At 43.5% G+C, this 26,274-nt stretch overlaps 1 protein-coding gene across 3 annotated transcripts in view; it reads right to left on the reverse strand.

Annotated features, from left to right (window-relative positions):
• The window catches only part of dlg4b (discs, large homolog 4b (Drosophila)), a 126,543-nt gene extending 100,891 nt beyond the window's left edge, over positions 1 to 25,652 (reverse strand). For 2 of the 3 annotated variants that reach the window (XM_035410689.1, XM_035410688.1), the window contains exons 1-3: positions 25,619 to 25,652; positions 24,660 to 24,779; positions 21,250 to 21,320 (exon numbers count right to left, since the gene is read on the reverse strand). In XM_035410689.1, the coding sequence (XP_035266580.1) occupies positions 21,250 to 21,320; positions 24,660 to 24,779; positions 25,619 to 25,637 (210 nt within the window). In that variant the 5' untranslated portion in view covers positions 25,638 to 25,652. Of the gene's footprint in view, positions 1 to 15,473; positions 16,099 to 21,249; positions 21,321 to 24,659; positions 24,780 to 25,618 lie in introns of those variants that run through there. The other variant, XM_035410692.1, reaches the window with a different exon arrangement.
• Positions 25,653 to 26,274: the final 622 nt, after the last annotated feature.

Here is a 26,274-nt window from a genome sequence, read left to right on the forward strand (position 1 = left end):
CCAGTTTCTATTTAAAACAGTTGCTGAACTAACCAATAATCATGCAGCAACCAATCCTCAAATTCCAGCTTCTTGTAGCGGTAATGATTTCTTGACTTTCTTTCTTAAGATACTAGGAATTAGAGAGAAGGTATTTGCCTCCACATCAGTCAGCAACAGCTTTATTGACAACACAGAACTGCCTCCAAGACACACAGAAGGGCTTGAATTCCTTACTACCATACCCCAGAGCAAACTATTCAAATGAGTTTTTTCTTTAAAATTATATACAGAATAGCTACCTGTCTTCTAGACTGCATACCAACAAAGCTGCTGTTCTTGGCAAACAAATTCTTCGAATAATTAATTCTTCATTGTTATCAGACTATGTTCTCATATCCTTTAAGATGGCAGCAATCAAGCCTCTACTCAAAAAAATTAATTTGTATCCCACTGAACTGGCTAATTATAGACCTATTTCAAACCTCCCATTGTTATCAAAGATCCTTGAGAAATGTGTAGCTCAACAGCATCCTTATTTAGTACAGGCTGAAATGATTCGTTTCTCTCCCTGGATTGTGGCTATATCTCTATTCTTGTCCTATTTTACCTAAGCAGTGCCTGTGATACTATAGAGCACCATATTCTCCTCCGTGGGCTACAAAAATCACTTGATCTCGCTGGCAAGCTCTTATGTGGTTCTCTGGTAGATCTCAATTTGTTAGAGCAAACAGCAATTCCTCTGATCTGTTTATAGATCCCCTCATTTGGACTTTCTACTTCACCTGCTAGTTTAATACCACAGCTGTAACCTGCTCAACCCACTTGATTATTTGCTGTGATAGGTCCCTTAGGACATTCCTGTTACATCCATACCACCAACACAGGATGGGCTCTCCGTCTACAGTCGGGTTCCTCCTGAGATTTTTTTTCTCCATCGGGGAGTTTTTTCTCACTCTCACTTGTTTTCACTCTCAGTGTTTTTATCTTCCCACCGGGAAGTTTTTTTTACCTCATTACTTGCTTTTTGTGGGGTTCAGCCCTGGTTTCTGCCCAATTTTCTCTCTGTTATTCCGTAAAGCGTCTTTGTGACAGTCCTCTCCACAAAACACTATACAAATAAAACTGATTTGATTTGATTCGCCTTGAAAAAATGGAGCGTGTGTTTTTGTGTGCGTGAATGAGTGTGTGGGTGTGCGTTTGCGAACGCGTGCAAAAAAAAAACATGGCAACGTGGGCGTGCGAGCACACGTGCGTGTTTGTTTGTGTGAAAGAAGGACGCAGCCGTAGACAGAGTGCAGGCAAAGCTACATGTGACGCCCGTGTGCATGTGTGAGATTATCAGAGTGCTAGTGTATTGATAATCTTGCAGCTGGTGTCAGAATGGCTGCACCCTCTCTCTCTCTCTCTCTCTGCACTAGGTCCAGTGTGCCGGTCCACACAGAGCCTGCTGTCAGGCTGTCACACTGTGCTGGCGCTGGGCCACGCTTTTCCCTCTCGCTCTGCACATGTTTGGAAGTGCGGCTCTACTGGACCGTGAAAGCCAGGCTACGGAGCTAGAAGCCTCTGCCTTCACAGGTATGGGGGGCAGAATCAGAGCACTGGGGCTAAATTAGCCCAGCCATCGATACGACAGAGAGAGGAGCCTGCATTGAACACACAGGGAGGTAAAGCCATTACTTCCCATCTACAGTACAGCCCCCCAATGGTTAGTGTTCTTGTTTGCCTTGTATGATTTAAAACAAATAACAGCATGAACCCTGGCAGGTCAACAAGCTTTAAACAGCAATGAAAAAAGCATACATAGAAAATAGCATAGAATTAAATATATACTTATGCTCCAATATTTTATTTAACCATGTCATAGAAAATGTTTTAACCAGTAGGTCTTTGTCAGAACAGCCAAGCCTGTATTTGGCAAAGATACAAGACTGGGCACATTTTTCTTCAAAAAAATAGCCACATTTCCCATCTAAACAAAGAGATTCTGGCACCTGTAGCCGACACCTCCACCACCTATAAAGAGAGAAGGCTTTCACGCATTGTCACGATGACACTCACATCAGAGGACATTCACTCTTGGTAAGCACACTTCTCAGTTAGACATCTTAAAAACCTTACAATAAATTAGACTTCAGCTTATACTACCCACAGGCATTACTTGCGCAAGGTGATTCATAGATGAAAATGGACGAGCTGCCAGGGCTCACGAAACAGCTCTTCAAATCCAGGGAACCTAATTTTCTACGGACAACTGAATGATGAAATTATAGGAGTGGAAAAAACATTAAAGTTAGACTTTATATCCATATAGCTACAGAATTCCCCAATCACACCTATCCTTACCTTGAGATAAGACCACTAATAACATCCAACAGTTACAAAATGCCTGTAACTGCATCATGGGATACTAATAGCACCCATTATGCAGTGCCTAGAATCCCATGATCAAAGAATTACCATCCCAATGGCCAATTTGACCTTCGGGAACAGAGGAGCAGGAAGTGGGCACTGCGCAGGAAGCGTGGACTCGTTCACTGTAACTCATCGGGCCTGACAGTGCGCACACAGCCGGGGCAAAACCACCGCGGCGCTGAAATGGCGGCCATGTTCTGTCAGCAATGCCCTTGAACTCCATTCTCCAAACGAGAGAGCTTGACCATGATCAGGAGAACCAATCAGCTAGGCAATCATTCAAGCAGGAACCAAGGGCTCTTAAGGGTGGCTCTTAATCTCAAGGGTGATTAACTCCAGCCTATTTGCAGTTGCTCGCTCCATTTTACATTTATTATTTACAGTGCCAAGGTAAGTTAAAAAACATCTGGGACCAAAAAGAAAGAGAAATTTCAAAAATAGAAAAAAATGGATTGGAAAAAATACAATGTGCTCTGCACTGCAGCAGGGGCATCTCCATGGGGAGCCCTCCAGTGGCCGAAACTGGAAGTGGTCTTGAGGATGCACAGTAAAGGAGCATGGGGCAGCTTTTAGACACTTTTGATCTACTGCCAGGGATACGCAGGGTGACCTGTGACCCCTCGCCCTCGGGCCCCTAAGCCCACGGGGCGGTGCCGGCTTGGAGGCCAGCTCGCCCCGCTCCCTCCGGCCGATGGGGGGTTGCGGGTTCCTGGCCAGGGAAGGGCGTGGGCGGCTGTGCCCTTGAGTGCGTCCTTCCCGCAGCCTCCTGCGCGGTGCGCGCTCTCTGCGAGGAGTGGCGGGGGGCTCTCCGGAGAGCGCCGTCGGCTGAATGAATAATTGAGCTGAGTGACTGTGTGGGTGAGCGGCCTGCTCGCAGCGCCTCGGTGATGTCACGCCCCCTGTGAGGGGACCTGCCTCTGCCCCAACACCCCCACAACTCCATTCACTTCCTGCCACTCACAGCACCAACTACCAGTAGAGTGCTATTTCCAATGTAGCACTATTGCAACTGCCACACCAACACGGGTGCAGTTGAAATACCAATTAAGCATTATGCACATATACATATTTAATAACATGCATATGAACATACATATATTATATATACGTGCATATATACATAAATAATATACACACCCAATAATATATCACATAATGACATACATACACATACTGTACATAATGCCAAAGTCAATACAGTGTCAATACAAGTGCTAGAGCCAAAATGATGTAATATTAATGTTACAACTAGCAAAACGTACCAACAGATGCAGATGCCACACTAATACCTAAAACAGTCCAAATACCAAAGTGGTACTATACCAATGTTATTTGTTAATTTTTATTATTATTCTTTTTTTTTTATTTAGGTCAAGTGAGATATGAATTATCGTTCACAATTAAAGTCTGTGGGGGGGGGGACGTAAACACAGACACAAGGGTGGCCAATCAACCGCTTGGGAGATGATAAGGAAACCAGATTGAGAGAGCCAGTTTCACAATCTGACCAGGACACGCAAGGTTAACATCCTTACTCTTTTGACACATCACTGGATCTTTGATGACCGCAGTAAGTGAGTCTCATCCAAAACACAGCAGTCTCCAGCAGCACAGTGTCCCTAACTGGCACACCTAGGCTTTTTGCTCTCAGAAGACGACCCACAGGCCAACCAATAATAACCAACCCACACTAAGAGTCACTTCAAAAATCATGCCATAGAATGTTACAGGGTGCTGTGGTTGTTTTTATAGATTTAGTACCAGTTCCAATACTGCAGGGATACCCATAATAATCCTAATGCAAAATACAACATGAAAATATTGTAAAACCCATAAACAAATATTAAAAGCCAAAACACTGCCCACAGAGACTGTACATACAAATAAAGAACCAATTAACAGGCTTTACAAACTGCAAATTACAAATCCTGTACCATTACCAAAACAGGCCAACATAGACACTGATACTTAGATATTAGTACTGGAGTTAACATGACCGCTGATACTAATACTAATCCTAATAATAACAATCTCCGTCTACCCCTGCTGACTCTCTACTTCTCTCCTCACATCTATAATTCATCAGAGATGAAATTAACGAGGAGGAGAGCGGGAGAGCTGTAGAGGAAAAGAGAAAAGAGGAGAGAGCGGTGAGGTTTCATTTCCTCCGCCCCTCAGACAGCAGGAGGTAGGAGCCGGGGGGGAAGGGGGGGTGGGGGATGGGGGGGGTTGCAATTTCTGTTTCAAACATGACCAGTGCTCAACACTAAAAATTACACAGACATATAACCCTCACGTCCCAGAATTCAGTGCTTAGTTTTTGTGGGCCTATCCGGTATCTGTGCGCTGGCACTGCTGTCCTTTCCCACATTGGCCATATATACAGCTGGATATTTACTAGAGCAACTCAACTCCCTTAATCGAGCGTGCACCAGCAGTGCACCACCCAGAACACAAACACACCGGCCTTCACATCCTCAGCCTAGTGCCCATATCAACACTCCACACGTACAACCCTACAGCTAGTGCCAAAGAGCACAGCAGTGTGGTAACATGCAGGATTTCCACAAGGGAAATGGGACCAAGCCCCAACAGTGGCACACTGCCACAACACAATAAGAAAAATCTAACTAAAACTATTCTGCAGTTACTGCCTGCTCGGTTTTGGTCACCCCATTATAAAAGGGACACTGCAACTCAAGAACAAGAACAAAGAAGAGCAATAAGGCGCAAGCCGACTTATAACTCTGAATGTCTTTCGTCTTAAGATGGCGCTTCACTGAAACATCTAAATTTTAAAAGAAGGTGATAAGGTTCACTACAGAGACTCTTTTTGTGAATATCAGCTGAGGGCACAGGTGGAAATTAGTTAAAACTGCATTTCACACTGACATCAGAAAGTGCTTAATTGAGACAGATTTAGAGTCAGGGACCCAGGGATCAAACGGTACTTTCTCTCTTGTTCTGGTCTACATTGTTATGGGCAGAAAATGGTATTGACAGGACCAGGCTTCAAATATTGCAGGTCATGCAAAAGCAGAACCAAGCCTCAGGATCGTATTAATGCAACCTTGCTAATATACATATATATAGAACATTCTGTTACTGCAAACCACAATAACACATCTGAATGTTGTGTGTATGATTCACATCCTCGGTAAACATAAGAAAACACGATAAAATAAATAATACAGACAATGAGCTTTATTGTATGCTCAAAAATGGGACAATTATATTCTAATACAAATACAACTACTTGGATAAACATGTTCTGTTTAGTAATATTTTTTCAAAAAATGATGTTATAATTAGTCAGACCCTTAATAACTATTTTACAGAAAATTCAATTAAAGTAAATCCATTTTAACAAGCCACTTTTTATTTCATCTCAGTCTTAGGAAACAGGCAAATGTACTGTCGCCTTCCATAACTTGCTATTTCACTGGGGTAAAGGAACATATTAAAAAACATGTCAAAACCATGTGTCACCAATCACCATGAGGAACGACAAAGAAGTCTAAGGAAAAACAATATAAACGGTCATTGACCTACCCAAATCAGGAGATGGCCACAAACAACAAAAAAACAAAAGATACCACCTTTCGCTATTAGGTGAATAATTAAGTGGTAAACCTGCCTGGAGGTAATCTTGCCTCTGTGAAACTTGGTCTCAAACTCTACCATCCATCCAGCCGATATACTTTCTATAAGAACCACCCGGCTAGCCCCCCCCCCCCCCCCCCCCCCCAAAAAAAAAGCATGCACGCACGCACACACACACACACACACGTGTCCACCTGATAAAACACAAAAGAAGCGATTCAGAAGTGTTATTTTGGTGAAGGGAAGGCGCACAAAGTACTGTAAACAGGTGTGAATATTTGGAATAAACCACAGATTTTTTGGCAGATAAATGTACAATTTGAGAAACATACAGGTTAATCCTACTGAATCATTTTTAAAGTGCAATATTTTATAATTAGTTTCGAAAATGCAAATATAGCTAAGTACTTGCATTGTTGATGTTATATAGTTATAAGGGTGTAAGTACATTTGGAGGGCACTACACAAACAAACAAACAAACACATACATACAGACACACACGCACATATAAGTTAAAATTTGTGAGTCCATCAGTTGCCTATGCAATGAGTTATTGTCAAAACACACTAACACAGAGCAGATGAAGCCTGTCATTACAGGAAATAATATCCAGGTTCTGGCATCAGTAGGGTTAAACTGTATGACAGGTGTTTCTTAAGGCAACTCGATATGAAAGGCTTTAGCAAATGAAGCCAAGGGGTATTAACCACATCCATCTGCATTCACTGAGGTATGGCAGCTTTCCAAATTCAGAAAAACTGCACTCTCAAGAGCATCTATTCCTCGTTGTACGAAATTTACTCAATTCTTCAGTCCCTCTTTCAAGCCACAAATGAAAAACACTGACTTGACCAAAGTTCATTCCGCAGCCCTCTGCTTCTTCTTCCCTCTCTTTCTTTGAGCCATGTCCCTCATTTCGTCTGATTATTTGCTCTCCTTTCGCTTTCCCGTTCGCTAGATCTTTATGTCTCCCCCTCCTCCCATTTTGCTGTTTTATCCCCGGCCCTGCACATCGGACCCGAGCCGAACAGCAACACCAGCAGGTCTCAGAGCCAGCGATGACCAAACTGCAGACACCGGGCACACCGAACCTGCAAGCTGACCGCCTTCAGACAGCAGTCCATACCGGTTAACAGGACGCCGTGTCACGGCGCCCGCAACGCCAAGACCAATCAACTGACAATCTCCGAGGTCCCCGCTTTTAATTCTCTGATTATTCTGCGGCCAATGAGAATACTGCATATCATCAAAGCTGTTCATGCATGTCCGTGCTGTTTAACGAACACGGGCACAGCCAGACTGGATGAGAGCATCACTCGTGTGATTATATTCATCTTATTTCCGCACATAAGCTCCACCATAAGTTTCAGAAGCAACAGTGTTGCGTAATCACAGAGAGTCACAGCATTAACCATAATCAATAAAACATGCACCTCTAATGATGTGGACCCCCAAACACATACAATCTCAAAAGCAATATGTGAGATTTAGCACATCTTAATTGCCATATTTGGTTCTGTCTTTCAGTCCAAGAATGAGCAGCGTTTTGTTCCAGCTTGGAAAGAGATTTTCCAAATATTGCAACTTTTTAATTTATCTAAATGAAATGATCACTGAAAATGGCAACACCTATTCTATTTAATGTTATACAGTAACAACTTCTCATTGTGGGTTTCTGAGCGAACTCCTAGCTCCGTGCATATTTCATATTTATATCTTTTACACAGAAGATAGCTAGTAAAGGTTTTGCAATCAAGTCACATTCCGTTCAAAGGGGCCATATGTTTCAGCTTTGAACAGGATATAGACCCTGTAAAAAAGATAAACTCTGTTTAATCAAAATATTACATTACATTAGACTTTAGTTTGTTATCCAGAGTGACTTACACAACATTTGTACATAGCACTTTACATTGCATTGCATTAATTTATACAGCTCGATATATACTGAAGCATAGCAGTTTAGGTACCTTGCTCAAGCGTACAACGGCAGGGCCTGACCCAAGAATTGAACCTGCAACCTTTAGGTTACAAGACCAGCTCCTTACCCATTATACTACACTGCCGCCCCCAACATAATCAAAATATTATGTTGAAAGCAACAACAGTACACCTATAATTATCTTCATTAAAACACCACGTATTTAAATGCACGTACACTATAAAAAAAATCTCACATCCCACACAGCGGAAGCAGCAAAATAAGTTTGGTTCCTGCTCATGCACTCTAGTTTTGTCACAACTGCATGATCGCAGTGATGGTACTTCAAAAACACGTCTGTCTCGGAAGTTACCTGTGATGTTTATTTATAAGTCAAAAGCATCTGATCAGAGGAATGTTCCGACAACCTATTTTTATTCCACAGTGGTCGAGTCACAATCGACCTGTGGTCGAGTGACAAATAAACTATCGCAATACAGCCACGAGATCTTCTCCGCTGTCGACCGCTCCACGGTAAGTCTGTTGAGCGAAAGCGTTCCACTTGCAGTCACGTCAAGTCACGGAGACCGCATTTTTGGCCTCGCCATGAGAATGCCGCCCGGACCGAGGTGCGCCGCACTGGTGCATGCTGGGAGACCGGTACGGCGGGAATGGGGCGGGGGGCAGAGCGCGCAGCTCAAAGAGGCTCTGACCCCCGCCGCGGGCAGCCCACTTCCAGGGCGTGCAGCTGGCGCGAGCTCCGCGCGTTGCATTATTCATCTGCTTAGCTCAAGCCCTCCTCTCACCCAGGCCCGGCGTACGCCTGCCACCTCCTCATTCATACAGATGTGTGTTCCGCCAAGGCGGCTCTGCCAAAGACTCGCGCATTCAACTCCACCAGCCCTGTCCCCCTAACCACAGCACTGTTTACTCCGTCATATGCTGTCAGTCAATTAAATTTTCAATTTTATTATTCACAGAAAGACAGAGCGAGACACACACATAGGGTGATAGAAAGAGAGAGAGAGAGAGAGAGCGCAAGTATGTGAACAGAAGGGAGGGAGGGAGGGAGCGAAAGCAGAGATCTCTGGGGCCTCTCTATCCATGTTAAGTAAAAGAGGATAGAGCCCTGGGAGGGAAAGGTTTAATTAGGGAGTCAGGAGGGGAAGGAGCGAGGGAGGCAGAGAGAATCGGAAGCCAGGAAAAAGAGGAGGGAAAATAAGTGGCGCGGAGGCATGGAGAGAAGATGAGAGGAGAGGAAGAGAGGAGAACAGAAAGAGAAAAACTAATGAGATGGTGGAGGAGGTAGAATGAATGGAGACGCTTTGCAGTCAGTGTGTCCTGTACATGTTTAGCGTTGGCGACATTGGCTGCTCTGCCTGTGTTCCTGTGTCCTCCTCCTCTATACTCTCAGCCCCTTTTAGCTCAGGGTCCTTCCGGTAATATTTTGGCAAAACTGAAATTGGGTGCTGGCACAAGAATTTTGTCACTTGCATATCAGGCAAGAAACAGAAAGAGAAATATTGAATGCAGCACCTACTTCCACCTTTGAAGTGTGTAACTAATATTTTTCGAGCCAATTTTGTAGGACAAATCAGTCTATTCCCTACAGTCAGTCTATTCCCTAGGTCCCGTGGAGCGCTGTAAAACCAGCCCCATCATCGCTCAGGGAGAGAGCGTTTGAGTCAGCAGGTCTCCAACCACCGCACTGTGTGAGAATGATGCATCTGGCCAACCGAGCGGCTGCGGCCTGTGTTCAGTCCGCATGTGGCCTGAGTGGGGTCTGCGTGGGGTCTGCGTGCAGTCTGCGTGAGGTCTGCGTGGGGTCTGCATGGGGTCTGCATGGGGTCTGCGTGGGGTCTGCGTACAGTCTGCATGTGGCCTGCGTGGGGTCTGCCTAGGGTTTGCGTGCGGTCTGCGTGGGGTCTGCCTAGGGTTTGCGTGCGGTCTGCGTGGGGTCTGGATGTGGCCTGCGTGGAGTCTGCGTGCGGTCTGCTTGCGGTCTGCCTGGGGTCTGCATGTGGCCTGCGTGGGGTCTGAGTACAGTCTGCGTGGGGTCTGCGTGCGGTTTGCGTGAGGTCTGCGTGAGGTCTGCGTGAGGTCTGCGTGCGGTCTGTGGGTGGTTTGCGTGAGGTCTACGTGCGGTCTGCGTATGGTCTTTCTGCGTGCGGTCTGAGTACAGTCTGCTTGCGGTATGCGTGCGGTCTGCATGTGGTCTGCCTGCATCCCATCTGCCCGTTCGGCCTGCTCGCGTTCCGCTTGCGCGAGCTGCGCTTGGGGCGCATTCCTTCTGCAGACGCAGCGAGCGTGCGGCTCAGCTGGTGGACGGTAATGTGAAAAGACATGGCGGCTGGCAGAACAGGTCACAGAGGACGCAGGTGTGAGTCTGCATTCTTCTGTGTGAACACAGGATGTGGTGGCCACAGTGCAAGACATACATATATATGCACATATCAAAATAGATTTACACACTGGGGCACAGACACACACACAGACATACACACACACATACATACATACATACACACACACGTACACACACACACACACACACACACACACATACATACATACATACATACATACATACACACACATATATCCACACACACAGGTAACTGAGCATTACAAAATTGGTCAAATGAAGAAGAAAATATAATTGATAAAAACGCTTCTTTTAAAATTAAACCACCTTTTAATATTGGAACAGAAGCAGGTGCACCATGGAGGAGGAGGGAGTTCAGCAACATCAGTACATTGATGGCCACATCATTCAGTATTTAGTCAGGGTTCATGTCACACCAATAAAGCTATTTCATTTTGAATATAAGAAAGGGGAAAAAGCAAAGGTGATTGAGTTCACAAATAGCGTATTATATTATATTATTCATATCATACTGATGTCATCCAATTTTAGTGCGTAAGTGATGGTTTGTGAGGAAAACCACTTCACCCGCTTAAAAAAATTTCTAGTGCAGCTTTGAAGCACAGCTCTGAAGGGCAAAAAGATGTTTTACAGAGGTGATGAAGTGACAGCAACTTATTCAACATGCAGCAGTTGACAAGCTACAATAATGACACATTTTAGGACCGAGGACAGACAATCAATTCTGAATATGTCTCCCCTTCCTTATCCACACTGTAGCAGGGAAAGGGCAGTTCTGACCTTTGAGGCTCAGGCTAATGGGAGGTTTCCATCTAGCAGAAGTAATGATAACCTGATTGAGCTAGCTGCAACAACAACTTCCATCCTTTCAAATTTAAAGGGCTATTCATCCATGAAATATGGCTGAGGCATCTGCTCCCAACATACATACAAATATGAAAGCATTGCTCATTCATTTTAATATGGAATGCAGGTCAGGGAATATGGAATGTTGTTCAATTTTCAGCCTTTTAACAAATACAGCAATCCACATACAACATAAAAGCAATATATATATATATATATATTTGTTTTTTAAATTTGATTTTTTTTTTTTAAATCAATAGGCAAAATATACATGAACACATTCTGGGGTTAACACTGAAAATGTTAGCGACCAACAGTTCCAATGACAGATTAGTTGCTAATCATCATGTGCAAAGTACAGCAGCTACTATAATGAAAATTATGTTTAATTCATAATTAATGAAGTGACTTTAGGTAATGCGAAATAAATGAGTTTCACTGTGTGCGTGTGACAGAGAGATAAGGACAGAAAAAGAGAAGAAAGAGAAGTTAAAGAATGAGCCCAATGCCAGCTAATGGCATAGCCACTCTGCGGAGGGCTGAAACCATGAGCTTTCTGCAGAAGGCATTTTGGCCCCAGTAGAGGAACAGCAAAAGCTAAAGGTTTTCTGTATCCTAAATTTTCCAATTAGATTTCAGAGGGCATCTGGACTGGATGCCACTGGTGTGAATGATTACTGTAAAACATTTGCAAATGCACACTGAACGCCATGATTCTTTTTAAAATCAGGTCTGATGCTCACGAAGAACTTCCACCTATATATTTACACTTGGACGTCCGCCTAGTTCATTAAACTAAAAAAAAATCAGCTTATATGTGTCATATGGAATGTCTACGCCAGTTACAGCAAGGAGCATTTTCATTTCATGAAATGTTGAACACCCATACACCAGCGGCATATGTTGATGAAGGCCTTTGTGATGTCATCGCTCACGCTGCGGTATCTCAGTGGAGAAGTGGAGACAGGTGTCGTCGGCCTACAGAAATCCCAGAGAGATCAAGCAATAACTGCTCCCGTCTCATAAGTGTTTCAAGAGCCCTAGAGTCACACTAGTGTTAGGACTCCAAAATGAGCTCCACTGCGGGCAACACGAGCACGGAAGAGAGTCCGGAGATCGCTTCCAGAAAAAAACAGAGGCGGAGCTCGCTGGTATCCCACCATGCCACGGCCCGTGATTAGACATGGCACTCGGGCTCGCTGAAACGCACAGGTGGACGGCGGAGACGAGGGACACTGAGGCGGGAGAGAAAGAGCGAGAGAGAGAGAGAGGCCGAAAGGAGAGCGGGCGAGATGAGGCAGAGGGAGCGACAGTGCGCCGGTGACAGCGTGTCAGTTACATGCGTCGGAGCGGTCAGGCGGCCAAAGGTTAAACAGCCATCTTGCTCCTCGGGCCTCTCTGTCATTCATGTAGGGAGACATGCAGCATCCCCCACAAACCATAGAGCGCGGGCCGCAGCAGAACGTACACAGGCGTGCAGGCGCATTCGCACAATTACACACTCTCTCTTCGCTCCTGCGCTCAAGACAGTGGCCAAGGAAACCAAGGACAAGGGGAGCCAGGCTAGAGGATAATACCAGGCATAACACAAGGGGTGACACATGGCTGTGGGACAGAGCGTGCTAGGAGAATCACACACATCCACTGCTGGCTATGTACGGAATATTTAACTGGGATTTCACTGATGTGACAAAAATACATTGTTGGATACTGTGTTAGTCTTAGACTACCTATACACAATACACCTACAGTACAACCACACGCTGTACAATGCTCACACACATACACACAATGCCCATGTATACAGCAATAAGACCAGGATGGGTCTCATGGGTGGGGGTTTATGGTGACAGCAGTGTAGGAAGGTAAGGGCCATGCACTGTTAGCTGAGAGCGACTGCTCAAATCAGTTCAGTCCTGTCCTGCATTACAGCACGCTTTTAGCACAGCGCTCTACCTATGCCACAGCCACACAAGGTTGATTTATGAAACCAAATGCGTCCTGTTGAATACGAGAGACAGTTAGCCGGATAGAAAAGCAAACTATGATGAAGCTGTACGTATTTTATAGAAGAGAGGGGTCGAACTGGATTTCTAACCTTAAGACCGCAAGTTTGAAACTCAGCATAGTACTGAACACTGAATACTTCAGTATACATGCAGCCATACAAATTATATCACAGTAAACTCAGTAAACCAGTGAATTCAGTTACAGTATTAAACCCTTAGTGAAATCTAATACAGAAAATGTTCTGAAGGCTAAATCTAAAAAAGTTTAGAATTCATAGTGCAAGCTAACACTTCTTGAGACATAAACATGTGTGTTGTAAAATGCATTTTCTTTTTCTTTATTTTTAAAACTATTCATGTTTTTTTTCAGTTGGAATGGTGATGTTAAAAACTTTAAAACAGTTCAGCCCTATATTTCCTTAAAAGTGCCAGTGTCAAAAACTCACAGATACAGATACTCAGATACTTAGCCTGCAAACAAATTTTAGCAAGAAAAAGCATTTAAAATTTTTCAAGTGTAAGTTTTCCTGAGTCAACTACTCCCCAAAGCATATAAACCTACAAAAAGTTACACAGAATATGTATTGCTCTACTTCCACTTGAACAAACACGGTCTTTATAAAATTCAATTTTAGGTCAGATTTCACATTTTCCCACATCTCAGCACAATATTAGCATTATACAGTATTAGACAGTAGCTGAAATCTAACTCTACTTGTGAATCTAAAACCCCACCATTTTCAACAAAAACCACCAACATAAAATACATTTTGATATAATTGACTTATATGCTACAAAGCCTATTATAAGCATGACCTAATACCTGTCATATTAAGTAATGGTAGTGCATTACAGCTTGTGACATGTCATAACACTGTCATGGCTGGTTATGACAGGTATAATGTCATTCTTGGTAGTGCTATGTATGCTGTATGCCATATAATTCAATTGCTACCAAAATGTTTTATCAGATCTCTGACCATTTAGCCAATAAGTCAACACTGTAAAGTATTCTAAATTATCTTTTTTTTTTTTTTTTTTTTTTTTTTTAAAGTAGCAACATCACATTTTGTGTACGGTGAGGTGTGGAGGTGGGGGGGGTGTCCGCACATTCACAAGTCCTGTCGATATTAAATTCCTCACACATAACACAAATGAAATTTCCAAAGGTATATGCATCTGAATGGGCTGACACCGTATAGCCTGAGAGAGAACACAGTTTTAATCCAAAAAGCAGTTGTAATGCATAATAGGCAATACCCCCAAATGACTGAAGTTATTATCTCAGATATCCGTTATGCTCCTTCCCTTCCACACTGTCCCACGGCAGGCAGTCGAGTTCATTCACAAAGCCGGCATTTTACAACTGTAAGGATCTCAGCAAGATCCACAGAGGGAACGGAAATGCTTCCACTCCACATCCACAGAAAAAAAAAGCCTACGTTAAAAACAAGCTCTGCCACATTTCAGGTGTTTGGACAAAACCAGAGCTGGGGCTCATCATCAGAATCCAACCAGATTTAGGGGTACACAGTATAAAGCATTGCAAGAACACACTTTACACTTGTCCAACATTACATGAACATTCTCTACTAACGTTGCCCAATACATACAAGAATTTACCACTATCGCTATTATGCCATAATAAGGATTAGGATCAAGACATCCCAACGTAAAAATGATTTGTAGTCTAGCGCAATCATGGCACACTATAGTTCATTTTCTAATTTTTTATATTTTTTGGGAAAATCCACCAGTGCCATTCTCTGAACACGATACGTCTCTCCGGGCCAGGCACATCTCTCTGGTTCCCCGCTCATCCCAAACAGGAACCCATTAAACCCAGAAACCCCAAATTAAAGCCATTAGGGAAAGAAAAGAGGCACATACGTTCAGAAACACACTTCACACTCACACACTCGCTCGGGGAAAGACGAAGGGGCCAGAGCACAGGCGCACACACACACACACACACACACACACATAGTTCTGAGACAAAAGCTCCTCTCTCTATCCTCAGACAGGGGAAAAGGAATGGGGGATAAAAGGGGAAAAGATCACAGGGAGTGAAATGGATGGAGACTACACACACAGCACCGGGGTTAATTACACAATTCAAGGAGAACGGACATTTAAAAAGGCAGCGCAGGGGGGGAAAGACAGTCCAGGAGAAAGATAAAGAGGGGGGCCTGAGGAGGAAAAGGCCAACGTTTTTAACCCCATCCCTTATTCCCTGGTTCACACACACAGACACTCGCACACACGCGCCCGCGCGCGCAAAAACCAGCTCTCCGAGACCTCGGATTCACTTACCTTTGTAGTCACAATGCAGAGACAATCCATGGTATTGAATACAAACAGGTGGATTCGCGCTCAACCCCCCAAAAAAGAGGGTCAGACCCCACACCCTCCCCAGCCTTCCCCACTCCTTCCGTCTTCCTACCTATCCCTTCTTCTCTTTTCTTTCCGTTTATCTCTCTTTGATTACACTGACTGAACCAGAGAAGGAGAGGAAGGAGGGGGGAGATGTGAAGTGAGAGAGGGAGGGACAGAGAGGGGGGTATAGAGAGAGAGAGAGAGAGAGAGTGAGAGAGGGAGGGAGAGGGAGAGAGAAAGCGGGGGGTTCAGAGGTAACGTGTAAGAAAGCGAGAGGAGGGGGAGCGTATCAGTGCATTTCTCCCCGTGGCAGCGAGATCGAGGGGAGGACAAACAGAGAGGCGATGAGGTATAGGAACCGAGGGATGGCAGGGAAAGGGAAGGAGGAATGGGAGATATAAGTGGTGGAAAATGGAAGGAAGGGACAGGGAAAGGGGGAAGGAAATGAAAGAAAACAGTGGCAAGGGCAAGCAGGCGAATCGCTCCACAAAGAAAGGCAAATGAGAGAGGGGGAATGACAGAGGAGCAGCGGAGGAAGAAATGGAAGCAGGAGGAGGAGAGGAGAGGATGGGCTAGAGAGCATGAGCGAGGGAGAGAGAGAGAGAGAGGAAGCGACAGAGATGAAGAGAGAGGGTTAGAGAACGTGAATGCAGAATTAATAAGGGAATGCAAGAGAAAGCAGGAAGAAGAGAAGGTACAAAGAGTCTATTAAACCGAGAACATCAGATAGAGAAAAGGGAAGGAGCGAGAGGAGGGAGAGAATTTTGCGTGTGTAAATAAAAAAATAATTTAACCGAACGCTAGAGATAGCGAGGGAGAGATCAGAAAATGGAGAGAGCACAGATGAAGAGACATAACTGTGTTCGACCAATCCTGATTACCATGACAAAAAAGAGGCACTGAATGAACTGGAAGAAAAATGAGGGAGAGAAGGGAGGGGATGTGTGTGTGTGGGGTGGGGGGTGGGGGGTCTTGTTACCGTGGCATCGTGCAGCTGTTGCCTTAGTGATAGTGCAGTTGTTGCCGTGGAGATGGAAAGGGTTGTTGCCATGTGGACGTTGCTGTGGCGATCAGTGCAGGGAAGTCAGTAAGTGTAAAAACTGTGTGTGCCAGTGTTTTCTATGTGTAAATGTACGTATTGCATACTCTGTATGTGTTCAGTGCTCTTACAGTGTATCTGATGCATACATGTTTCGGTTAGGCATGTGTTTGTGTGCGGGTGTGTGCGGGTGTACACGTGTATCTCATACTAACAGCTGCTGTTTGATCAGAATGCCTATTAGCAGCTGTCCATCCAAACCAAAGCAGGAGTCAGAGGTCAGAGGGGGGAGTGGCTAGAGGAGTTAGGCACCACCATCTCACCTGTCTCTGTGCATGGGGGTGAAAGACCTCAGAATACAAAGACAAAGATTCTGGAGGAGTAAGCAAGAGAGGAAAAGAGCCATCATCATTTCATTTTAACAGCTAATAAGAAAATGTAAAGGAAGCAGATGGGCACAATCTGCCACTTAGATTGGCTTTACTTCATAAAGGACTGATTTGTGTACAGTTTTCTATGCAGGCCTATTCTTATGAGAACCAAATTTGACCAACTGGATTTCATTCCTATAAGTACCTCCATCTTAAAAAGTCTGTATTGATTGTGATCTTTGTTAGCACAGTAATTATTTTCCCTTTATTTCTGTGTAGTAAGTGAAGTGAAATTAATTATTTACCTTATTTTGTCTTCATTTTTTATAGCTTTGTTTTGCATTCACACTGTAAATAAGATTTTAGTCCAATAGAGCCTATTTTAATGATATAACTATAGTAATGCTTTTCATAAAGAAGGTGACAGGTTTAAAAGGCCAGAGGAGCAGAGAAGGTTTATGAGGAGAAGGTGTACATGGGGAAAAAGGTTGCCAGTGATTCATTGAGATTAAATGAATGTATGTCGAGGTAGAGGAATGGCTAGAACAAGGAACACTTTTCTGTCAGGCACTCTGCCTTTAAGAACGTGGGCTGTACTACAGAGTGGGTTTTGTCGGGGGTGTGAGTGAATGCATGTTGCATCATCAGCAGCATGAGTACATGGTGAGTGTGCCTCCCCCCCTCCAGATCCCCCTGACTAAGACGCAATGGTGCAGCACTAAAGCAATTCTAAAATGGTAAATGCACACTAATTCCCCAAGCAGAATTTACTCCCATAGCAAAAGGCACACACACACATGAATTTAGTTATCAACACTTTGCTGACATGTTGACACCAAAATGCCATTACTTAACTAGAACCAAACACATCTGAGCTTCTGTATCAAATGTAACTCAATGCATGCCACAGCATAGCCTAGCTGTCTATTCTCTTTATGTTTTATGGTACATCATGGAAAAAACCACCATGCCACCTGCATCAAAAACACACACACACACACACACACACACACATTCTTTCTTATAATCCCACAGATACGCATACTTGCACCTAAAATCCAATCACATTCAAACACATAGTAGCATAGCCAAGGGCACTTGAAACCCATCCATGCAGATAGAAACAGAAGCATACAAAATCACAAAAATCCAGGGACACCCAAGTCAAATCACATTAACACATTTCAGAACACTTCTTGGCTAGAATGCTTACAATTCTCCAAGGTTCCGGATTTTATGTTCAACTATTTTTTACACCAAGAGGTGAGAAGTGGGTTTAAAAATTAAAAAAAACTCTGACACACATTGCATATATTCATCGTTACATTTGTATTAATATATGAATATCAAAGCTCTCTCTCTCACACGCACACACACATACATACACAAGCAAACACACACACAGACATACATACACACACTTACACTTACACACAATTCACGGCACAAGCATTGTAAGTAACAAGAATTCTGTTCCTTTTCTTGCTGGGTCCCAACACAAAATCAGCTCCAGTCACATACTTAATATTTAAAATTACAGCAAGACAGAGTGAAAACAAGAGAGGGACAGAGAGAGAGAGAAGAGATACAACTACATTAAATTAATTGTGATTAATTATTTACACACATGCTTAACTATATGCACAAACTGGATTCAAGTTGGACAAACGAACACGTAGACAAGGATGCACACGTGCAAACACACACACACACACAAATGCACCTAACACAAACACATATTCATCAGACACTCTAAAGCACGCAACCTAAAGATCATGCAAACACACGCCCCTTTTCTACCTCAGCACTACAAGCCGATAAAGAACAGAATGTGGATCTCTGTTGCCCTCTAGTGGACTGAATCACACAAAAATATAAACACGCACAGAAATATGTCAACGAGCCACAAATACAGTACAATAGTACAGTAGACTGGCATGGAGCCCTGGTATGCCAAGTAGAAATAGGCACATTTATTCTGTGTGAAAATTAGTATATGCACATCCAACAGTTGTGTCCAGGTTCCAGGCAAAATAATAGGACAATCAAAAATTAAAGGATACTCACACACCAGCAAATATTCTCTTGTGGTTTATTAAAAGTGCAACATTTCAACCAAAGGTATGCCTGTCAAAGACCTCTTGGGACAAAAGGTTGCATTTTGAATAAACCACACGAGAACATTTGCTGGTGTGCGAGTATCCTTTATATTTTCAATGTTTGTACCACCATTTAAAGCTTATCCATAACTGCATAACATGGCCATGTTCACACATTGATCAAACACAAACCCAAGCATTGCACTGATTGATCCATAGCCTCTCCAAAACAAGAATACAAAAACTGAACTCAGAAGTATTCCTTCATCAACTATTAGGTTGCAGTGAGGGTGGCAAGTGCAACCAATTACGTGTAAATTGCACTATATTTCTTTTCATTGTTTCTATTTTTAATGAGCAGTTTCTATTTTTTTTGGGGGGGGGAGGGGGGGGTTGACTATTTTTAAAGTGATTCTGGGAATGTTATTATTCTGTGACCTGCCAAAATTACAGCAAGTTCACTGAACCTTCGGATATCAAAGAGATGAGGTACCCACTCCAACCAGCAGGAGGAGCTGTACTGCGTTAAACAAAAGAGCTTAATGCCAGCATTAGTGGGCTCACGGAAGACAGAGCGGATTTGCGAGCAGGAGAGAGTCCCGCGGGAGGCTGACGCTCAGGGAAACAGGAGCATTACCGGCGCAGTGGGGGTGGCTCTCTTCCTGTCCCCTCGCCGTCCTGCTGCCTCGCTGTGTGTCGCAACAACTCCAGGAACGCCGGTCGTAGCGATGGCCCAAGACCGGTTTTCGTTTACAAACCGAAAGCGCGCGTGACGCTTACACCCGATTATCACAAAACGCCCCCACAACGTTATCGTCGCCATCACCATCGCAGAAAAAGACGATACAAGGCACTGCTGATAATATCGATAAGCTACTCGAATGACCCGCCGATCCTCCAGGAGACACACTGAGCCTGCGTCTACATGTGGACTGCGCCAGACAATAATGCTCAGAGGACCTTTGTTTTGTCTAATGATGAAACATCAATTAGCGTCTCAGATTTCAACCGCCGATTTCACTCTATTGTCCTTTTAAAGAAGAAATGTATCCCGAAGCCCAACAAGTCACAGCTATATAACACACAATTAAACAAACAATGAACAAGAACATAAAATAAAAATGCCTGCATAAAATGTGTAGTGATATGTGGACAAATACATGTGCAATCAATGTGTTCCACTTTTCTTTTTCTGTCTGAGCCAGCATTCAGTACACAGCATGCAATGTGCTTCCATGAATTTTACAAGACCTGAAGGGCAAGACAATATGGAACTTTGCCTTAAAGGCTAAACTATCAATGACACACATGGCAATGCTACAAAAATCAGTGGTCCTTAGGATTTCTCGCTGTTTTTCAGCCCTTACAGAAAACATATGTTCAAATATAATGCAACACATTTCAATATGTATAAATGCACATCACAATACATGATGTATATACCAGAATACAAATACTTTTCTTTCATATTCCAAATTGAGCAAAATGGAGATTTTGAATGTTTAAGACAAACATACTCATCAAGATGGGGCTTTCACAAAGAATATGTGAAAGTATGAGTGATACTTCACATGGATTAGATTAACATTTGACCGTTGAAAATCAAATGACCTTGTATCGAGCATTTCACATTTGTCCATTTCCTGATAAAACAGTACTTTGTGAGGGAGTTCAGCCACAGGTTATCAGCAAAAGGCAGATGCAGTGTGGTATACAGACCCCCAGCATACAGCTCAACCAACTCAGACACACAGAGCACTAAGTATTCCTCCAGCTTGAATCCCCGAGGGCATGGAATGCCTTTCAGCATCACCAAGTAAACTGCATGAAGCCCGTGCCCATCAGTGACTATAAACACACCTGTATTCACATTTTAAAAGACAAACATTGCTGCATTTATTTATTTTATTTTTTTGGTAAATGGACTGCATTTATATAGCGCTTTTATCCAAAGCGCTTTACAATTGATGCCTCTCATTCGCCAGAGCAGTTGGGGGTTAGGGGTTAGGTGTCTTGCTCAAGGACACTTCGACATGCCCATGGCGGGGTTTGAACCGGCAACCCTCCGACTGCCAGACAATCGGTCTTACCTCCTGAGCTATGTCGCCCGACATTTTTTACACAGAGTCCACCTCAAAAGGTGGTTTTTCATTTGAGAGGAAGATGAAAGCTTCCCCCAAGCACAATTGAGCTAAAGGTCCTACCAGTACTGGAGTCTGTGGCATCTCTGGCCCCTGGTTTTCAACCACCGTCAGCTCATAGAACTCCTGAATGTCTGCAAACAAAAAAAAGAAAAGATAAGGAGGCATATTATTATGAGCCTATGTACCTGTTTTTGAAAAAAAAAACAAAAAAAAAAAACAACCTCCCTTTGACAAGTGTCAGGCAGTGTCCGTGTGCTCACGATGATAACGCCATACATTTGGACTTGCATGAAAGAGCACCACTTAGCCCGGTGGGAGTACACAAAAAGCAGCCGAAGTTACATGCAAAAGCCTTCACGTGACAAAACAAGATAAAGGAGTGCACATTCTAAAGGAATGGCAGATGGTGGGAATGGTCGTCATTTCCGAATGTGACTTGACGAAAAGGTGCCTTGTTTCAGGCATACACGTTTTAAGCGGGTGCGTGCACTGTGCAGTATTATAAGTCATGTCAAACGATCAACAATTTGCCGTCAAAAACTGGCAGTAATCTCTCATAAGCCTCACTTGGGTGGCATTTGGCACAGTCTTATTTTAAGTGTCAGTTTGACAACGAACTGTCAAAAAAGATACTGAAGCCATTTTTGCTGTGCCAGGTAGTGACTGTTTTCATTTAGATGTTGAGCAGTTCCCGGACTGGATATAATGGGATGGCCAGGAAAAAGGTCAGGTAGCTTGTGGAAAGAGCGCACTGCCCTCGTCCCTCACCCCATCTAGGCTATAACATGCCCTGGACACCCAAGAGCCCCCCCCGCGCTGTGTTTCCTGTGTTAGATCACCCTAATCCCTTATGATGTCAGCGTGTGACTAATCCCAAACCCAAACCCAAACCCAGATTACTGCTCACTATAAATAGGGGGGGGGGGGGTGAGGGACAGAGGAGGGGGGTGGAGGTGTCATACGTGCTGTAGTAATGTCCGTCTGGGATTCCCTGCTAATGCCTGGACAAAGCTCCAGTAAACCCACCAATAAACCCTGGCCTGGCGTCAAATGAAATATACGAGAGGAAAACTGCATCTGATAACGCACAGGCTTTCGTCATGGGAATGGGAAATCTCTGCAAAACGGGAAAAATTATTCATGATTATTATGATCAGATATAATCCCTTCTTTCTGTGTTTAGGTATGCACTCTTTTATGGAAACAATACTATATACTAAATACAGACTGCACTACATATACAGTGAGCTCCATAATGTTTGAGACAAGGACAAGAATCAATGTTTGATTTGACTCTGTAGTCCACAATTGTATACACATACATACATACATATACTACATTGCCAAAAACACGTGAACACCAATTCTAATTAGTGGGTTCGACCAGTGCTGAAGCAGGTAAAAATAGTCTGTACTCAGTTGCGACACTACCTCTGGAAGCAATGTCAGCACAAGAACTTCATCGGGAGATTTATGAAATGGGTTCCCATGGCCGAGTAGCTGCACACAAGCCTAAGATCATCATGTGCAATGCCAAATGTTAGCTGGAGTGGTCTAAAGCACACTGCCATTGGACTCTACAGCACAGGAAACGCGCTGTCTTGCTGAAAGATGAAGCACTGTCCAATGGAGGCATTCGCTTGAACTTGAACGGATAAGATGCTTCTGTACATTTCATAATTCATTCTGCCATTTCATAATTCAGTTGTCTTTAATGGAGCCAGTACCTGTGGCAGCCATACATGGCCAAACCATAACACCCCCACCACCATGTTTCACAGATAAGGGCAGGTGCTTTGAATCTTGGGCCTCTACACTTGGTTCTTGTCATCACTCTGATACAATTCAATCTGGATCACAACTGTCCACAAGATCTTTTCCAGAACTCTGCAGGCTCTGTTAAGCACTTAGCAAATGGTAACCTGGCCATCCTGTTTTAGCAGCTAACTAGTGACTTGCATCTTGCAGTGTAGCCTCTGCAGTTTTGAATGTGAAGTCACCAGTGGATAGTAGTCAATGACAGACCCACGTCTGCCTCCTGAAGAGTCGGCAAGTATTTACACAGTGACACATTTTTTGTAGTTTTGGCTCTGTACTTCACAACATTGTATTTGAAACAATAAATATGAGGTTAAAGTGTAGACTGTCAGCTTTAGTTTGAGGGTATTTACAACCATATAGGGTAATCCATGTAGGAATTACAGCCCTTTGTATACACAGTTCCTCCATTTTATGGGAGTAAATGTAATTGGAGAAAATAAAATTCTGAAATGAAGTCATCATATTTAGACTTAGTGGCAAATCCTTTGCATTCAATGACTGCCTAAAGTCTTTAACCCCTAGACATCACCAGATGCTGGGTATCCTCCCTGGTGATGCTTATAAACCTGTACTGCTGCCATCTTCATTTCCTTTTTGCCTCTGCAGCATTTTGCACATTTTTTGTTACTCTATATATGGGTGAATAAACTCCACATTACTACAGTAATCTACAGTAATAATATCAGCAAGTTCCTGGTTGAAAAAATGAATAAATTCCTGCCAACAAAGGGGTGATTTGAACAGGTGTTGTAATGTTTTTGTGAAAACAATAGGTATGATACATGAAGGGAAGTTGGCATTTCATTAAGCTGAAGAGGAAGTCATTGTCAGTCAAGTCTTCGTTTCCCCACACAAAGACACCTGGGCCACATGCAGACTGCGGGGGATTTTTTTGTCTTTGTTACCGAGGGAAAGAATGACAGTGAGCAGCCTGTCGAGCGGAGCCACGCCCAGCCCTCTGCGTGTCATACCAGCCCCTCTCTCTGGCCAGTGACACTACTGACACACAGCCCCCACGCCAAACAGCTGGCCCACTGGCCCAGCCGAAGACACTTTATCTATATTGAGAGGACAGTGCACAAGCCTCTGGGCTTGAATCAGATGCAGTATCCTGCTGAGACTGAGCCAGAGAAACGTGAGGGAAAACATATCTGAGTCTCCTCTACTGCATTGTATATGAAGGTCTAGCCCAGGGTGACTTCAATCCAGCTGATTCTCCAGCTCTCAAGAAGCCAGTGCATTTCTCAGAACACATAAGGAAAGCTAAATTTGTTCAGACAAGACACTGGGTTTCAATAATTCAACTAATTATGTTCAAAAATAAGTTGCACCTAACACCTGATTAGGTGTAACTATTTATCTTTTTTCAGAGCCAGGGGTTCTTTACTGTAGTTTGTTTAATGTAATTTGATGTTTATTAGGTTAGTTTTCTTCTAACCTAAGTTTCCTAAAAATGTATTGAAGGGTGATCCGGAAGTGAATAATGGGAGGCAGGCAGCTACAAAAACTGGTAAATGGGTGGAGGCAGTCAGGACTCTGGAGTACATAACTGATGTTTAGTTATTCAAACTGAAGAGTTCAAAATGCTGCACTAATACACCCTAGCTCCACCTCACTGAGCAGTTCTTGTGGAGGGGCAGCATTCTCACCCAGGAGGGCCTGGAACAGGTCACTTTGAAAGATGTGCAGTAACTTCTCGGCTCGGACCCTAAACCCCTCGTCTGCTGCAGACTGGCAGGCCTCCATGGCCTGCAGAGCCTTCTCTGTGTCTGCAAGAGAAACCAGCCAACAGACAAAGACGTAATACTCAATCAGAGCACAGACAGATGCAAAGGTATGGCCAGACACACACACACACACACACGTGCATGCATAGACACACAAAGGCACAAAGGAACACTGATTCCTGTAGCATATGCTTGGCTGTGACATTAAATAAGCATTCCACCATTTTGTTGTACAATTATGCCATATGTATGTATGCCTTCATTCATTAAAACATTTAAATATATTTACAAACATTTACTTTCCAAACTTCATCCAGGGCCCCTATCAATGTCCATCATTTTCAAATCTCATCATACAGGCATTGCATTTATGTGACTCATCATACAGGTTCAGCTCAAGTAATGGTCCCATTGTGCAACAGCAGCGTCCCACCTGATATTTTAAATAAGTTCTGTATGTGTATGGCATGCTGCAACAACCGGTAATTCTACCTTTAAATCTAGTCAGATCAGAATTCCGTTAATACTGACGTCCAATGCAAAAATTTACGAGACACAAGGAGCGCAACCGAACTGGCACGTGCAGAAAACAGCCCCAATGTGCAAACAGTAAAAGCAAAGGACAGTTCACAATGGTACATGCCGCCGCTTAGTCACCTGCACATATAGCTACACTACCTCTCATAACCATACTGTAATGTAATGTTGTCAAAACTTGTGAGTGCAACGAAATTCCATTACAATTGCCCCATTCACAAACGTAGCAGTACATTAAAGAACATGATCATGAAGCTCCAAAACGCAACACGTGTTGACTATTTACTTTTGCAAAAATATATTTACTCTGACATTCCATGAAAATAGTCTAAATAAATGCTCACCTTCTCGTTTTAGAGGCATGTCTGTCAATTTATCTTTATCTTTTCTACTTTCTCTCGTCTCCCAGCTGATCCGCTCGAGACAACGCTTAAACCTATTTAGGGATTGTATGACGATGTGAAAGGGATTGTGGGAAATGCAGTTTCATGTCAACTGCTAAATTACATCCTTTGATTGCGAATGGTATGTATTTATCCTCGTAATTCCGAAGATTCGAGTTGTGGAATTGAATGGTAGATAAGGCAAACAAATAAGTCAAAGAAAAGTTAAATTAGTGTTAGTGTGTATGGTTTAAGATGGCAGAAAAACACCACCTGTGTGTATAGCTGCAAAGGCATTTGTCCCCCATAGAATACCCTCAACTGCTGGTTGCCAGTTCCTTTTCCTAAGAGTGGCATAGAACGTTTCCTTCGTGCAAGCCTATCCTTGCTGCTTAACCACAGGGACTGTTCACAGTAGCCTTGTTCAGACCCGTAAAATGGCCTTAATACAGTACTTCCCATGCCACAGACAAAAGACTGTCTGTTCAGTGCCCTCAGTAAGGACTTTTTTTTTTTTTTCCTAAGTCAGTGTTCTAGAACTCCAGTGAGTTCAGTTACCAGTAGTGATAGTTACATCAGCATTTGAGTGTTCAGTTAAGATAATTAAAATAACATTT

This window comes from Anguilla anguilla, chromosome 3 (genome assembly GCF_013347855.1).
Source record: "Anguilla anguilla isolate fAngAng1 chromosome 3, fAngAng1.pri, whole genome shotgun sequence".
In the NCBI taxonomy this organism is placed as follows: Eukaryota; Metazoa; Chordata; class Actinopteri; order Anguilliformes; family Anguillidae; genus Anguilla; species Anguilla anguilla.